Source organism: Sardina pilchardus, chromosome 10 (genome assembly GCF_963854185.1).
Source record: "Sardina pilchardus chromosome 10, fSarPil1.1, whole genome shotgun sequence".
Lineage (NCBI taxonomy): Eukaryota > Metazoa > Chordata > Actinopteri > Clupeiformes > Clupeidae > Sardina > Sardina pilchardus.
In genome coordinates this window covers 18,032,388-18,049,046 of record NC_085003.1, presented here as the reverse complement: position 1 = coordinate 18,049,046, position 16,659 = coordinate 18,032,388, and the positions used below count along the sequence as shown (strand labels likewise).

Genomic DNA, 16,659 nt, shown 5'->3' with positions numbered 1-16,659 from the left:
CCTCTCTCTCTCTCTCTCGCTCTCTCTCTCTTGCTCTCTCTCTCACTCACTCACACAGACACCCAGCCATGTCACAGCTAGATGTGATTAAACAGAAATAATTTCAATGAGTTATGGTGGCATGACAGTTGGGGGGAGGGGGGGGGGGACAACACGACTTGTGACCATGGCTACCATGACATGCACACCACTCTTCCATTCAGCAGACATTTTGTTTGCCCTCACACGGCACCTCACAACACCTCACCCTGAAAATGCAACAGGGCGGTAGTACTAATCTAATTTGCCTCCGGCTTGACCTCTCCTGCCCCCAGTGACTTTGACTCCCTTAATGAGGCGGATTCGGAGGCCAACAACCAGCTGGCGTTCGACGTGGCCGAGCGGGAGTTGGGTATCCAGCCCGTGACCACGGGCAAGGAGATGGCCGCCGTGCAGGGCCCCGACAAGCTCATCATGGTGCTCTACCTCTCCAAGTTCTACGAGAAGTTCTACTGTGCCTCCATGAAACCCTCCGGTATGACCCCTGCCTCCCCCCCTCATCTCTCTCTCTTTCTCTCACTCTCTTTCTCTCACTCTCTCGCTCTTTCTCTTGCTCTCTGTCTGTCTCTCACATTCCTCCTCTCTGTTTAACACCTCTGTACCCCCAGTCTAAGAGAACTCTACCCATTTCCTGAGTGTATTGACCTTGTTGCCCTGTCTGTTGTTACTGCTAGGGTGTGTACATAGGTGTTAATACGAGGAGAAGCATTTGCAGTGTCATCAGATCATCAGTGTCTTAGTAAGCATCCATGCGTAATGGCGTCCATGTGTACATGGGACATTATGGCATGGGATGTCAAACGAGTTTCAGCGCTATGCATAGGTCTTTTTAATCCAGTAGACCAGATAGAATTGCTTGTTGCGCAAGGCTAGTGGTCAGAGTTATGAAAGTTTGGTATCTGAAATATGCAAGCAGGCCCCTGCGTGGGTCATCTTACAGCAAGAGGACTAGGCGTGTAGAGTGCCTTTGCCATTTGCCCACGAGCGTGGTGTACTGGTAGAGCAAATGCTGACGTGACAATCTATCTTTGTTGACTTAATTTATATATTAAATGTGTGAGTGCATATGTGTGTTTGTGTGTGTAAGAGGGAAATGGAGAGAGAGAGAGAGAGAGAGAGAGTTTTTGTTTTTATTGAAAGGATCAGTGTAATGCTATGATTTCACTATTTAAAAAGCAAGAGGTAAAGATTTCATTGTCATCACATAATACAATTTTTGTATTATTTAATACGTTTTTTTTTACAAGTTTTATGATGTACAGTTAGTTACAGTATCTTTGGGGGGATTGCTTTTTTTTCATTAGGCTTGCATAATTAGATCTATCAAATATCAGAAAGTCATGGCAAGATACTGACATGGTTGTTTACAGGTGCTGCCAGAGAAAAGGATGAAAACAATGAGCACTATTCATCCAAGTCGAACAACCTAATGAACCTCACACAGCCACGAAAGAGGATTCCAAAGGTAGGCCGAGGCTAAGCCTGTCTGAGGCCTTTGAATGACCACCCTCTCTAATATATATATATATATATATATATATATATATATATATATATATATATATTATACATTTTGAAGAAAGAAAAGCATGAATGTTTGCTGTTTTGTTATGTATAGGACAAGAAGAAGCTGGAGGACAACGACTCCCAGAATGCTAAACGGAGACGGAACTGCAACTACTTGGACGAGGTGTGTGCTCTTTGTATTGTTGAGTTGCAGAAGCTTACATCATCCAAGCTATGCCACAAATGCGCCAGAGATTGCACATGCCCACGTTTGATGAGAACTGATCTTCATTCTTATGAACAGCTGATGACTTGCACTGCCGTGGGCTCCAATTGATTGAGTGTGTGGGCGTGTGTGTGTGTGTGCCTTCCCTTTCAGCTGTTAACCAGTCAGGCGAACCCCTCCGCCGAGGGCTCCGTTCGCTCCATGGCGCACCTGCGGGCCAAGTTCGAGGAGAACGCCTCCGGTGGGCTTCCGCGCAAACAGGTGAGCTCACCTTCCCATCCATCCTCTGAGCACACTCATCCTCCTCCCACTCCCCCCGCTCCCACAGACTACACACACGGCGCACCCAACACTGCCACCCACGCCAGACATGTTTGATCGGCCATCTTCTTCCTTCTGCACTGCATAGTATTCCCCCCCCCCCCACTTTTTTCTTGCTTCCACCAAAACAGTGTGGAGAAAAACAATGTGAATAGCCGTGCAGTGCAGTGCGGTACAAGTACAGTCTGAAGCTCAGGTTCCCTGTATTAGAGGGTTGGAGGGGGGGGGATTTGAGTGAATGCTCGGACAAATGCTCTCCAATCCAATTCTGAAACTTAACAGGGAGCATAATCCCTGGTGAATGGCTCCTTTTGTGTGGTAAGAATATGCTGTGTCCGCCGCTTCGCTACTCCCCTCCTGGCGGGCCGCCTGAGGACTGAGGGCCCAGTACTTTGGGACGTGTGTACATGCTGGGTGTCTTTGCCCCGTGGCCGGTGTGATGGGAGAAACAGGCTCCCACTTTCTCCACAGTATGAGGGCTAAAGGATTTTCTTATGATCCTATTATGTAGAGAGAGAGAGAGAGCGCAGCGTGGTCATTCAGTTATTTTCTTTCTGACGTGACACCCATTGTCTACACAACTCTTTTATGTGGTTAAGTTTGAGAACTGAAATAGCAGAGGAGCGAAAATGAGAGTACGGTAAGTGAAGTGATTTTCGTTTAATGTTTAGGGGATAGAAATGCCTGTTCAATGGAGCGCTAGTGTTTAACTGTGAGAAAAGCTTTGGCCTAAAAAAAAAAGCATATTTTACTTTTATAGAGTTCAGAGTTCAGTTCAGGAGCTTCCTTATTTTCCTGGTATGGTCTCAGTTCCTTTCACTGTTGTATTGTTTTGCTTCTTGAACTGTTACTTTCAATGCAGTTGTGTAAGTCCATTACAGCATTGCCAGGTGTCCGTTTTACGTTAGGTCCCTGTTGCTTCCAGCACATGCCGGATCAGCGGTGACAGCTGCAGGCGTCTAACCTTTAATTACGGGATTACGCAGGATGTGGGTCATGCCTGAGTGCTCAGATGTACACAGGGTCCTTAAGCTGAATGGAGAAGGTGCTTTAAAGTTGTGCCGGGGGTCAAAGGTTACTACAGGCACAGGGTCACCGTGACGATCATATGGATTCAGAGAATCGCTCCTTACCGAGCCCCGTTTAGAGTTCTTGGTCTTAAAGCGCCCCTTATAGAGTGACTCAAATGTCCAGCCATGCTCATCTCTTGCTCTCTTTCATTTGTTCCTGTCTGTTCTGCATACCTGTCCTGTTTCTGTCCTCATCTTGTTTCCTCTTTCCTTTCCTTTCCTGGTCTGTCTGATGTTCGTGTGTGTGTGTGTGTGTGGGTCTGTGTGTGTGTGTGTGTGCGCGCGCGCTTCAGTCGGAGTCTGATTCGGACTCTGATTCCGCCGAGCCCCCGCCGCCCCGGCCTACCACATTGGACTGGACCGAGAACCCCCGATTTGCCAAGCCCAAGGACCAACCCCCTCCTCCTCCCTCGCCTCCCAAGCCCAAGTGGCAGGTAACGTTCACTCCTCTCTGGCCTGTACAGACTGGTCCGTTTAGCAGTCAAGGCGGCCTCGCTGGCAGACCGTCCCAGTAAGCTCCCAGTTCACCTCAGTCGCCCTTAATAAAGCTGCTGTAATCCAGCTAACACTATCAGATCAGAAACCCTTTATCAGGTGCCCCAACCCCCACCCCCTTCTCCCTCCATGCCCAAGTTCCCTCTTAATACCAACAGCCTTGGTGTGATGTGCGCTGAACAACGCCCTCTGCTGGCGTCTATGTGAACTCCTCCTTTGCTCACTCATTCCGACTGTGTTGTTGTCCCCTCTGCCTGCAGCCGTCTATCTACTTGAGGCTCCTGTCGGCGGGCTCCTCGCCCCAGAGTCCCAAAGCCAGCCCAAGCTCCTCACATCCCCGTAGCCCCAGTCCCAGCCCCAGTCCTGGCTCCGTCTCGAGCCCCGCGTGTGGCTCTGATCCTCAGGCTCAGTACATACACTCCATCATTCCCCTCGGAGTTCCACAGGTAGTCCCCCGAGCGGAGGGCTCGGGGGTGGCGGCCTACTCTGACCGGCTCGCCTCCTCCTCCTCCTCGTCCTCCTCTTCCTCGTCTCTGTCCTCCTCCTCCTGCTCCCTCAGCACCCCAGCTCTGTCTGACATGCACCAGCGGCAGCAGCACCTGAAGGACGAAATTGAACAGGTGATCAGCATGCAGTGTTTTTGCATGTGTCTCCCCCCCCACGGTCTCTAGGGCCTATCCACTTTGTTTTAGGGATTCACCTGCTCACTCAGGTGTTCTCTTCCACTTCGTGCGGAAAAAGTAAACGTTAATGTAAAATTTCCCTACAGGGCAGCTACACCAGGTGCGTAACTGAAACGTTCCGTTCGTGACGCATAAAAAACATTTTTAGAACACTGGTCTGTTGAACGCACGTGCGGTACGGTATTGATTATAACGGAAGGTATTTGTTGCAGCAGATGCTATGCGAACGTAGCGCTTCAGTTATGCCCACAATGTAGCTTCCCTGTTCGGGAGAAACTAGTTATGTAACTGTCTTTGCTCCTGCACATTTTGGCATCAACACTTATCCAGGGTCATGCAAGGTGGTCATAATGTCCAGCCCTTCTCCAATGATGTAGAAAGCAAAGGCTACTTCAAAAAAAAAAAAAATCCACATACAAGTCAGCATTGTTTGCAAATCTAAATCGTTTCTAAAGCGTCTCTTAATGGCAACAGTGTTTGAACTTATTGGATCTGCGTGCGGTAATCTCCCATTCTGGCTCGGCTGAAAGCAGTGGTTTGTTTTTTCACCTCTCTGTTCCTTTCCTCACGTGTGCTTCCCTCTTTCCTCATCCTCCCTCTCTTTTCTCCCTCTCTCCCTCCCTCCCTCCCTCCCTCCCTCCATCCTTCCTCACGGCCGCTCTGCAGAGAAAAGCAAAGACCGTAAGCGCCAGGGAGTTCACTAGAAAGAGCATAAAGGAAAGGGCTCAGCACCTGTTCTCCATGTTTCCCGGTGAAGTGGCTCGGGTCAAGGTGATTGCATGGCGCCTCTTGCCTGTGTGTGGTGTCCTCTTAGAGTGTCCACAAGCCATCTGTGACTGACCGCAGACATGATATTCACTGACCAGCTTTAGGTCCTGGTTTTGGTGTGTGTCCTCTGAGAAATTCCTGTTTATTATGATCACATCTAGCTTGTTTGGTATCATCAGTGATGCACCTACTAATGTTTGTTTATGTTTTTGTGTTTGGGCTGGCAGTACTTGAGTCCATTGTCCGCATGCACATACAGTACACTCAATTTAGATATGAATATGATGTGTTATATGAGCACCTCTCTCACTCTTCCTCTTTCTCTTTCTCTCTTTCTCTCTTTCTCTCTCGCTCTCTCTCTCTTTCTCTCTCTCTTTCTCTTTCTCTCTTGTTCGCTTACTCACTACCTCTGTCATTATTACCAACTTTTTTCGTTGGCCGCATTGCTGTGTTGAGTGTGGCGGTGTGCTCTCTACTTATCCAATTAAAAGTTCTTGAATGAAGTGGAGGCCATCGCTCGTTTGTTTGTTTGTTTGTTTGGACTCCGCTCCTTTCAAATGGAACTAATTAGTACGCCGTTAACTGGCCCTGTCACTGCTCGACTCCACTGAATAGGGTCCTCCCTTTCTGCGTCCTTGTGGTCTCCCTCACCGCCCTCACTCACTCACTCTTCTGTATTTATTTTGTTCTCTCTCTCTTTCTCTCTCTTTGTCTCCCTTCACTCCCTCTCTCTCTCCCTCTCTCGCTCTCTACTGGGTGCTGTCATGCCAAAACATAAAGATATGAATCAGTGCATGTAGCACACAAGGCGGGGGCGGTAAGGGGAACTGTGTGTGCTGATCAATGGCTCTTCTGTTGTAGTGATGTTAATACTTATATTCATGACCCACCCACCCCTAACCCCCACCCCCGGGTCAGTTTGGCATGTACTGTCCTGTCCAAGCTGCTTTCATAGCCGGCCTTTCCTTTTTGCCTCTCTTTACCTTTTTTTCCCCTCTCTTCTGAAAAATCAACACAGGTCTTTACGCCTACCTATTCTCCCACTCCTGCCTCCAACCCTTCTCCTGAGGCCCCCTCCGCCAACTCTCTCCACGTCTCCTCCGCCCTCTCCTGCCTCCCTCTCGCCCCAGCCGCACCTGAGCCCTCGAAGCAGGTAAAAACAGATTCAGACGCTCGGACGCAACGGCTGTCTGAACTGTGCGGATGAATCTACTTTAAGTGGCTCTGAGAAGTTCGGGGCAAATCGATGCTCTAGTCACTCAAAGTGTGAGAGGTACTGAACGACGGTATCCTCTACCAAAGGCATTATCCTTGAGCCTTTAGTTATCCTAAACTGTCTCCTGCTGCCCTGTGCTACCACTCCATAGTTATGTGAGTGGGTCCCCTCTCTGCCTCCCCTGCTGTGTTTGCCATGTACAGTCCATGTTGCTCTCATAGCTTTGTCTTTCTTTTCCCCCTCTCTCTTACCTTTCTTTTCTGCTGAAAACTAAATCAACACAGGTCTTTACGCCTTCCTATTCTTCCACCCCTGCCTCCACCCCTTCTTCTCCTGAGACCCCCTCCACCAACTCTCTCCACATCTCCTCCACCCTGTCCTATCTCCCTCTCTCCCCAGCCGCACCTGAGCCCTCGAAGCAGGTAAAAGAATCCGACACTCGGGACACAACAGCTGTCTGAATTGTGTGGATGAAGCTGCTATATAAGTCGCTGAGATTCATTTAAAGAAACACGTTCATTTGAGAGTTACTAAACAAAGAATTATCACAGTGCCCTCAGCTATCCTGTCTCTCCCTGCTGTACAATACTGCCTTTATAGTTTTAGTTCAGACACTGAAATGAAAACAGGAAGTTATTATCAGTGGTGATTATTAAACACACTATCGAACTTACTGGAAGGCAGAGGTTATGCACATCTCAGTTTCTGTTTCTGTGGAAATACATTATTACTGAAGAGCTAGTTCTTTAGTTTTTAAAACTAAGTGTTTGTTTGTTTTTTTTGTTTTAGTGCAATGGAAGTGCCTTATTATGTGAGCGTGGTCTTAGTCAGATCCATTTATCTGAAAACGATCACACAGAAACCTCCTGTTCTCTCACACAGGTAGAGCCACTGCATGGATGGCCTGTTTAGAAGTTCCTGAAATAATGTATGCATTATAGAGACTAGGTTAAGAGGTGGTAACTGCATGGCTATGTATCCACCATTCCGCTGGGTGCATCTGCAGACACGCTGCAGAGTAATGCAGAAACACTAACTAGACTCTAAAGACAAGCCACACTGCATACCTCTCACACCAGGCTGCAATACAGTGTGGTCAGAATGGAGCCTGTTTAGTTCGCCGTCTGAATGAAACCACCAGGCGTCACGGGCCTATTGCTTCACATTCATCACGCTCACCCTAGATGCATGGCTGCGTTACGTTCAATGGCATGGCCAAGGTTGGAATGCATGGCTTTTCTGTTCTTCAGTCTCACCTGCTAGTGCTGTCTCTCCATCGCCTCTTTGTCCTGCTAGTCCCATTGACTTGGTGTGTTCCTGTTTGTGTTCTTCCCACTGGGTCTCCTGATGTGTATGTTTGTATCTGTGTGTGTTCCTCCTCTCCTCTCCTCCTCCTCCTCCTCTCCCCTTGTCTCCCCCGTCCTCCTCTCCGTTGGTGGTGTGTGTTGGTGGTGGTGGTGGTGGTGGTGGTGGTAGAGGACAGTGGGGAAGGTCTCCTCTGTGATAGGCGCTAAGGCTGAGACTCTGGCCATCCTCTATGAGACTGACCATAGGCCCAAAGCTGCCAGCCCAGCACTCTCACCGGTAAGGCCACGGATATATGACCGCATGACAAGTGCCGCTGCAAAATGGTATAACAACATGCCACGCCTTTTGCTTTGGATAGTGAAGTTGTATTCTCATTTCATTGCAATGTACCAGTGGTCTTGCTTTAAGTTCTACAAGAAGCAGGCCATCTCTTTCCTTGTTCTGCCACAGCTGAAGTCACATGCACCATATAAAGGTTTGGGACACCATCTGTAGTTTGGGGCTGACTGTAAATAGCCTGCGATGGCTCCAGTGAAAAGTGAGCTGTATCTAAAATGGCCCCCAGATTGCTTGTGCTCCCTCGTACGCCTGCATGCAAAAGTTCTCATGCCATCCAGAGGGCTTGTGCTCTTCTCTTTTGTCACGCTGGGGGTGGGGGTTTGAGAAGTTGAGTTTTCATGAGACGCTTCATTATGCTGTTTTGCATCTTCTTGTATGAGAAGTCAGCAGGGAACCAGGCAATGAATGCTCACTGTGGGTCATGCGATACTGTCCGCAGGTGTGGCTCCAAGGGAGGCGCCCAAAGTCAACAGGGGTAAACCCGACCGAATGTGCTTCTGCCTCACCTATGTAGAGCAATGTAGTGCCAGGCAACTAAACAGCATAGCTTGAGCAGTGGTCAGTATTTAGTCACCATTTTTGACCACACACTGATCTTGCCAGTTCTTTGGTAGAATCATCAGCTATTGTGTTTTCCCCTTATGAGGGGGTATCTAATAACTCCATTCCATGTTTGTTCTTGCATTTTTTTGATAAAACATAGTTTACTAATGTTAAGGTCGCTACTCTACAGCATCATGTTGACACAATACAGTCTGTGCGTGTGTGTGGGGACAGTTACAGCTGTACTAACATTTCCGCCATCTTGGCCAGTAACACCTTCCCTGGTTGCGTCTTCAGCGTGTGTGTCGTGTCCCCTCGACAGGGTACGACGCGGAAGGACTTCCCGATGGGCGTGGGCGGGAGCGACGTGTGCCACTCGTGCAAGAAGCGGGTGTACGTGATGGAGCGCCTAAGTGCCGAAGGCTACTTCTTCCACCGCGAGTGCTTCCGCTGCGAAGACTGCCTCTGCACATTGCGACTGGGAGGCCATGCCTTCAACACCGGTCACGGTATGTTTAGAGCTAAACACTGACCACACACACACACACACACACCTGGTTGCCCTGAGGCTGTGAGGCAGCTTCTTGGGAATTGCAAACCACTTCTGACAAACCGCCTGATCTCCAAATGGAGTTGTGTATTGTAGTCTGAAGGAAATAACCATGACATGCCTTTGTTTATGTTCTCGTATTGCAGGCAAGTTCTACTGCAAGTTGCACTACTCTCAGTATTTGGCCAACATCAAGAACCGAGGACGAGTGGTAATGACCTCTTCATCAACTCCTTGTCATGTACTGTATCTACCATGCATCTTAACCATCATGTAGCGGCAATGATTTATTTGATCCAGTTTTCTATGTCTAATGTGGAGTGATAAATTAAAGGCTCACTAAGTAACCTTCTATTCATATTAAATTATGGTCATTTCTGGTCAAAATTCTAATTGTATCATTTGATTTAAAAATACAATGTCTTGACCACATATGCTATTGGCATGAATGCCTGTGAACTGTTCCTAGTTCCTGTAAGTTTCACTTGTCTGATCTGTGGTTTATGTGTGTGTGTGTGTGTGTGTGTGTGTGTGTGTGTGTGTTTCTTGCAGTCGGAGGGGACCGGAACATCTTCGCTTAACGGCGGCGTGCTGTGCTTGTCCACAGACGACCTGCAGAGCCAGCCTTCAGGTACCCTGAGTTCCTTGTTTAGCGCGGCCGTGTCCTGGCCCCGCTGGCTGGTGCTGTTGCTCCTGGGCGCCCCCTGTCGCCTGGGCCGCCAGGCGCTCGGGGCGGTGCGGGTGACGCGCCAGCACCTGCTGGAGCGCCAGGACGACTACGGCTTCCTGTACATGCTGCTGAGCCTGGGCATGCCCCTGCTGGCCGGCCTGCACGACGTGCTGGCCCAGATGTTCCGCATGGAGGAGCCGCCGCCGCTGCCGCCGCCGCTAACCCCCGCGCCCCCGCCACCCCAGACCCTGGCGCAGTCGCTGGCCCAGCAGGTGCTGCGGTAGAGGGCGGGCAGCCTCGCCTGCTGGCCGCCCCTCCCCTTTCCCCTGCAGCCCAGCTCGGGCTCCAGCGCACGCCCAGAGCGCTAACACGGTGGCGTTTTGTGGTGTTGTTTGGTTTGTTTTGTGTTTTGAAAACCTAACATCATAGAGAAACCCGCTGTCCCTGAAACATCACAAAGGTGTTTCCATGTAATGGCCAACAGTGTTGAAATGGTTTTGCATAGCCAAGCCTGTCCAGTGGTTCCAGCACACCAATCAGTATTTTTGCCAGGTATGTGTGCGTATGTGTTTTTTTCTTTTTTTTTTTTCTTAAGTTAAACAAGGACTCTTGTAAAACCAAAGGAAGCACTGAGAGCACTTTTACCTGGAAGCACAGCGCAGGTCTGTGCAATATGCCTTTGTGTGTTTGTGATGGAAGCTTTGTTTTGCTTTGGAAAGAGGTACTGACTGCATGTAATGTAATGGCTCATGTAATGGTACTCACTTTCTCACAGTGTTTTGTGCGTGCAATGGAAATGCCAAACAGTATTCATGTGTTTTGGTTTGTTTCTTTTTTGGTTACCAGTGACCTTTTTTTCCTCTACAAAAGAGGACTATTGGAAGCTAATTTTTTTCCCCGTTTTGAAAATGTTGAATGGCAATGTGAACAATGTGTTCCACTAGGCTGGAAGTAGCTTAATCTGTGTTTTTTTTTTCCTGCCAAAGATTTGTTCAGCTCTGTGAAATTGAATTTGTCTTTTTTTGATTGTGGCAATCCAGACATGATCGTGACCAAACCAGACAATGCAGTATTTTAGTGTGGGCAGTGCACTACTCTGAATGCCCGTGTCCACTCTGGCCTGGTCTATCTGTGTAGTATGTTTTCTGGGGAGCTCATGTTTTTTTTGTTTTGTTTTGTTTTGTTTTTGTTCTACGCAAGCATGTTGCATTTGAATGCCGGGGCTCCGTTTGTATTTTTAGACTTGTGTTAGACTCAGCGCTGGCAGATAGAGGTTACAGCATCAAAGTATTTCTCGTTCTTTCTGTTCTGTAACATCTCATCTGTCATGTTTACTCCTCTCTTCAATTCTTCTATTTCTCCCCGTCCTTCCAGTCTGTCCCATCGCGTGTGTAGTCTGTTGCAAGTTTCCAATGCTACCGTCTCTGATTGGCTGAATCGTGGCTGCAGGAAGGTGAATGGGGTCACATGATCACTTGTGTGTCTGTGGCTTGACCAGTGGCTCTCCTCTCGGCCCCTAATAATCCTCTCTTTAATCAGTCTGTTGTCCAGAACTTCGCATGGGTCTTGTGTATGGAAGTCTTGATATGTCCCTTGTCACAGTGTCTCCAAAAATTAGGCAAATTTGTGTTTGTCCCCCTCACTGCATCTAAGGTAACGCTACTAGCCGAAGCACTCCGCCAACTCAAATCTCAGCATGCTCTTCATGGCCTGTGGAGCTTATTTTTGTGGCAGGACTATTCGGCCCCCTTTTTTTTCCGTGAAATAACAAATGTTGTTTTTTTCCCCCCCTCTCTCTCTCTTTGTTTGTCCCTGATGAATGTTCCACTCTAGAAGATGCTTATCTTCCCACTCAGTCCCACAACGGAGACTTCTCTTGCTCCTCCTCTTAGAGGGAAAACTGAGCTTGGTACCTGATGGAGAATTCTAGTTTTTTGCACTTTTTTTAAACAATAATAATAAATCAAGACAATCCAGAGGGCTTGGATGACGCAAATGTTCTCTTTTTGCTATATTTATAAGACTTCATCTGCCACCCTGTACATTTCTTAGGTAAATGATCTTTGCTTAATTTATCATATTGAAAGCCTGTAAGTTAAAAAGAATAAATCCTTTTTAATACATAACTCTTTGTTTCCTCCTCTTTATTTAAATTTGAGCTGTCTATGCATTTCATCAGGCCCACACTCTCAAGTTTGTGTCCGTGTAAGCCCATGACCATTCATTTGCTAAGGCATTACTAGTATAAATGGCTTATCTGCTTAAAAAATAACTGCTAAATTAACACGATAAAAGGCAAAGTAACCTTTGTATCCTAGTCAGTTAATTGTATCATCTTAAGGATCAGGCTTTCCCCATATAGTCCCAGTGAGTCCTCACCGGTTTAATGGAGATATAATGTCCTTGATTTGGTCTCCATCCCCATACATCAGACCCAGTGCTACTGTGACTCTGTTCCCGCGGTTACGACTACCCTTCAGCCTCCTCTCACTCTCATCTTGGTCTGTTTCTGGGTTCTTCTCCAACTGTCACCTTTATTTTGTTTTCATTTGCTTGTCCAATCACTCACAAGTTGATCCGTTTAGTATGTTTCAAATGGTGTGCAGTGTTCACTTGACGACTGATTTATTTATTTATTTATTTATTTATTTATTTTGATTATCGTAGATTAATGACTTCACATGATAATTTTTCAGCAGTTGTAGTTCATCTAGTTTGAACATATCAGATTCTGCGTCAGTTTTTCTAGCAGTTTTACACATAAATATGCCGGTTCACATCAAAGTAAACTGCTCTCAGTCCCTTTCTGCGGTGGAGCACGACTGCATTATTGCTCTCCCACCACCCCAGTATGACACACGCACTCCAATATAATAATAAACATACATTAGAGTATTCATGTATAGGATTCCAGGCTGGATAACAAGGGTTTCAAAATCATATAAAGCATCTCAAGGTCACTCTTTCAAGTTGTTCCACTCTTGAAGCCATTACTGAATTCAAAACTCCAAATGCATGGTCACAGCACATCAAACCACCGAAGCATTCATGCATAGGTCACCCTGCACTTTGAGGTTAAAAGTGAGAGACTGAAGGTTCTGAACAGTCTGTATGATGTGCAGAATGTCTACATCCTCTGTGTTTCCATGGCTCTCGGATGAACAAATTGTCCTTCAAAGCGTTGCTAAAGTGTTAAGTGGTGTTGACATTGGATTTCAGTGGTCCAGTATGTTACTGCTAGATGGATAACACGGCTGGATGGGGGCAGCCGTGGTGTACTGGTTAGCGCATCGGGCTTGTAACCGGAGGGTTGCCGGTTCGATCCCCGACCAGTCCACCACGGCTGAAGTGCCCTTGAGCAAGGCACCTAACCCCTTACTGCTCCCCGAGCGCCGCTGGTTGGGCAGGCAGCTCACTGCTCTGGGTTGTGTGATTCACCTCACTGTGTGTTCACTGTGTGCTGTGTGTTCACTAATTCGGTTAAATTGGGTTAAATGCAGAGAACTGAATTTCCCTCACGGGATCAAAAAAGTATATATTCTATTCTATTCTATTTAAATCTGAATTGATTTCAGATCACAGCTCTTTAGCATCTCCATACAGCTCCTTCATGTTGCTACTGTAAGCTTTAGTTATATTTATTTATGTATGTATTGATTAATTTATTACTCAATTCAATTAATCAACAATATTACTTATCATGGAATTTATTTATTAATTTGTTTATGTATTTATTTTCTAATATTTGTATTTATTGATCTATATTTGTCTATGTTATATTTGGTTTCTCATGGTACAGTGTTAAACATCTCTGCATTTCTGTGTTTTCAGTTCAGTTCCCTCTTGCCATCAAACAGGTCTTACGTACATAATGGTAGAAAATGTACTGTACTGTAGATTTACTGTATAGAAAAAGAAAACTAGAGCAATAGGTTGGTTTGGTTCCTATGAATGTTACCCCTATGTGGTCAATTATTTCCAATCCTTTTAACTGCAGAATATTGTGTGTGTGTGTAGATCTGACTCCATGTGATCTGTACGCCATTATGGCTGTAGCAAGTTAGAGTTTCTGTAGATGCTTCAGCTGACGCCACAACTTGAGAGCTTTTGGTGATGTGTTTTGTGACTTCACTTTGCAGGAGTCCCACAGCAGCAGCATACAAATTGTGATGGCCCAAGCAAAGGAGCTCAGACGGCCTGGCTGGACCCCACCATGGTGGCTGAGCTACCAGAGGAGCCTCAGCTAGAAACGGACCAGCCTGGGTCCAATATGGAGTAAGTTAGCAGGATCGGCATTTCTTGAGAACTTACACACACACACACACACACACACTCTGAGAGAGAAATGGACTTGGGGCCAGAAATGAGACTGAGACTCTATTGTACCGCTGCACATACTTATCCAATCTTTTATCTAAAGCTTTGGATTAAAATCTTATCAAATTGTACAGCTAATGCACTGAGCTTTGTAACTGCACTTCGGTTACATGAGAACGAAAAACTCCTCTCAACTCCACGGTATGTCGATAAGTGTCCTTGGGCTGGATATTTAGAATCTTATCAGAGGAGAGGAATTTGTCCTGTACAGTAGCAAGAATTCCTTTTTTTCCCTCCCTCTCTGCTGTCAAGTGACATAATGGTGCCCAAGGAGGTGTATATAAGTTGACCAAATAAAGAAATACATGCCTACACAAATAAATATATGGATTAATAAAATGTTTAAAGTGTGTGTGTGTGTGTGTGTGTGTGTGTGTGTGTGTGTGTGTGTGTGTCTCTGCTATACTAGGTGTCAGGCGTCAGAACCATTTTCACTTCAGTCCTCTGATTCTGGATCTACCAGCTGCAACTCGCTGTCAGAAGAGGTCAAGGGTAAGTCTCCACACTCTTTGGCAAAACTTTGTAATCACAGAAACGACTCCACAGGCTCTCCTCGCACTCCTACACCTTCAACAGCAACAGCCATAGACTCAGGTTCTCAAACCCGCCACAGCTACAGCAAGCTCCACATCTGCCCACATCGAGCCCTCCATCCCCTCACGCTGTCTCTATGAGGGTGTCTGTCATTCGTCTTTTATGTATCCTCCCTTCCTTCCTTGGTCCTCGTTCTCACTGTTCTAGATAAAGAATGATGGGCGGCAACAATGGGATGGTCTATCCAGTGCTAGTTGTAGATCAGTGGGAACGAGTCTGGAGGACCGAGCATCGAGGATCGAGGAGGGATGTTGAGAGAGGCCCTACGTGTGTGTCCCACTCCCCTCATATTACACTCCCTTAAAAAGGGAGTGGTCGCCAGTCATTCCTTCACATTAGATGTGTGTTTTTCTTGGCCTCTGCAGCCACTCCTGTTCTGTTCCACATGGAGCTAAGCTGAACATTCTGTTCAGAACTGGGAGAAATGCACAGCAGCTGCATCTGTGTGTGTGGATTAAATTCACCCTGATGGTGGCACTTTTAAACTAACAGCGTTTTTGAATAGTGTTATAGATACTTTAAGTAACTATAATCACCCTAATGGTGCGTGACTACTCTCGGACCACCATAGCTGAAAGAACTTTGTTTGCCTCGCGGTGTTCGTTCTCCAGGACCAGCAGGGCTTTTCTAAGTCCGCAGTCTTGTTTTTGAACTCATATTGTCCCACAACTACCGTAGATCAAGTTGCAGTGTTTTGAAAAAAAAAATTTCCCAGCTCCAAGTTATGATTGTAAACATATCTGACCAACCTTTTTAATTACATCCTCCCGCTCTCTCTCCCCCTCTCCCTCTTCCTCTCCCTCTCTCCCTCCCCCCTCTAGGCCACCGTGCTGCTTCTAAGGGTGCCAATAAGAACAACTACTGGAGGAGAAAAATTCGGGCCAGTGAGTACCAAGGGTGCAGCAGCTCTCATACGCCCCCTAGTGTCCGGTTCCCCTCACAGCATGTGTGCCCTGTGAGGGCAGTGATCGTGCTCTGGAACATGCCCTCTGGATTAGCGCAATTCACTCACATGTCCAGTTTCACAGGGCTATTAATAAAATTAATCCCACACTGGGACACCTCGGTCTAAAGTACTCCCGCCACTGGTGTACAGTACACCAGATCTCGCTTGCATCAGTGTGTTGGCTTACCTGATGGGCGGACATTAGAACAGCACTTGCTGTTTTGAAGTTGCGACTGAAGGGTTTACAGCAGAGGTTTTAATGTGTAGTTATGACCGACAGGTGGGCTCTTGTAGGATGTGCTCGTTTCCATTGCCTTTTCCCTGACTGAACAATAGGCTACTCATTTTGCATTGACTTATGGACAATAGAAATAATAATAATTTCACTAGAGGGAGCCAGTCATCTCTGCAGTGGAAATGAGGGCCTGTTCTTCTTATGAAGCTTTGTATTATTGCCAGGCTCTTAAGAACCTTATGGGAATAGTGAGCTATTTGTTGTCCCGAGATGAATTGAAAAATCCACAACAATGGCACTGGTAGCATTCTCATGCATTATGAATGCCCTGCATCAAATCCAATGCCCTGTGCCCCCTGTTCTCATACACAAGCACTGATGGTTCTCCAACGGCACCGCACATAAAGTTTGCATGCATTATTTGTGCTGTGTTGTGGCCATTGGGAGGGACTCTTTGCATTACCGTGCCATGGCTCCCTGTTTTTTTTTTTTTTTTTTTTCTGCACTCCGCTTGGGCATGGTTTCAGTCCTCATTAGCGACCAGTCACCAGTCATTCGTTTGGCTTGCATTTCCTCTCTCCGTCCCCCAGCGCTGCCTCTGATCCTGGTGAAGACGTTCGCCCGCGGAAGAGCTGCCGACAAGCAGGAGGGCCCCGCAGAGGACGGAGAGTCCGACTTTGAAGAGATTCACGACGAGCCTGAAAAGCAGGTTTGTTGTTTTGTGAAGCACCTTCTGTTGGTTGTCCCACATTATATTGTTAGGATGTGTCAGA

At 47.0% G+C, this 16,659-nt stretch overlaps 1 protein-coding gene across 2 annotated transcripts in view; it reads left to right on the top strand.

Annotated features, from left to right (window-relative positions):
* The window catches only part of mical2b (microtubule associated monooxygenase, calponin and LIM domain containing 2b), a 42,403-nt gene that overhangs the window by 18,453 nt on the left and 7,291 nt on the right, over positions 1 to 16,659 (top strand). Inside the window, exons 13-31 of one of the 2 annotated variants that reach the window (XM_062546823.1) lie at positions 315 to 514; positions 1,410 to 1,504; positions 1,658 to 1,729; positions 1,925 to 2,032; positions 3,456 to 3,596; positions 3,918 to 4,277; positions 5,007 to 5,111; positions 6,127 to 6,261; positions 6,609 to 6,746; positions 7,114 to 7,206; positions 7,801 to 7,908; positions 8,411 to 8,446; positions 8,837 to 9,023; positions 9,211 to 9,275; positions 9,617 to 9,695; positions 13,874 to 14,009; positions 14,521 to 14,603; positions 15,527 to 15,589; positions 16,477 to 16,595. In XM_062546823.1, coding sequence (XP_062402807.1) covers positions 315 to 514; positions 1,410 to 1,504; positions 1,658 to 1,729; positions 1,925 to 2,032; positions 3,456 to 3,596; positions 3,918 to 4,277; positions 5,007 to 5,111; positions 6,127 to 6,261; positions 6,609 to 6,746; positions 7,114 to 7,206; positions 7,801 to 7,908; positions 8,411 to 8,446; positions 8,837 to 9,023; positions 9,211 to 9,275; positions 9,617 to 9,695; positions 13,874 to 14,009; positions 14,521 to 14,603; positions 15,527 to 15,589; positions 16,477 to 16,595 — 2,323 coding nt within the window. The remainder of the gene's footprint in view (positions 1 to 314; positions 515 to 1,409; positions 1,505 to 1,657; positions 1,730 to 1,924; positions 2,033 to 3,455; positions 3,597 to 3,917; positions 4,278 to 5,006; positions 5,112 to 6,126; positions 6,262 to 6,608; positions 6,747 to 7,113; positions 7,207 to 7,800; positions 7,909 to 8,410; positions 8,447 to 8,836; positions 9,024 to 9,210; positions 9,276 to 9,616; positions 9,696 to 13,873; positions 14,010 to 14,520; positions 14,604 to 15,526; positions 15,590 to 16,476; positions 16,596 to 16,659) is intronic. The other variant, XM_062546824.1, reaches the window with a different exon arrangement.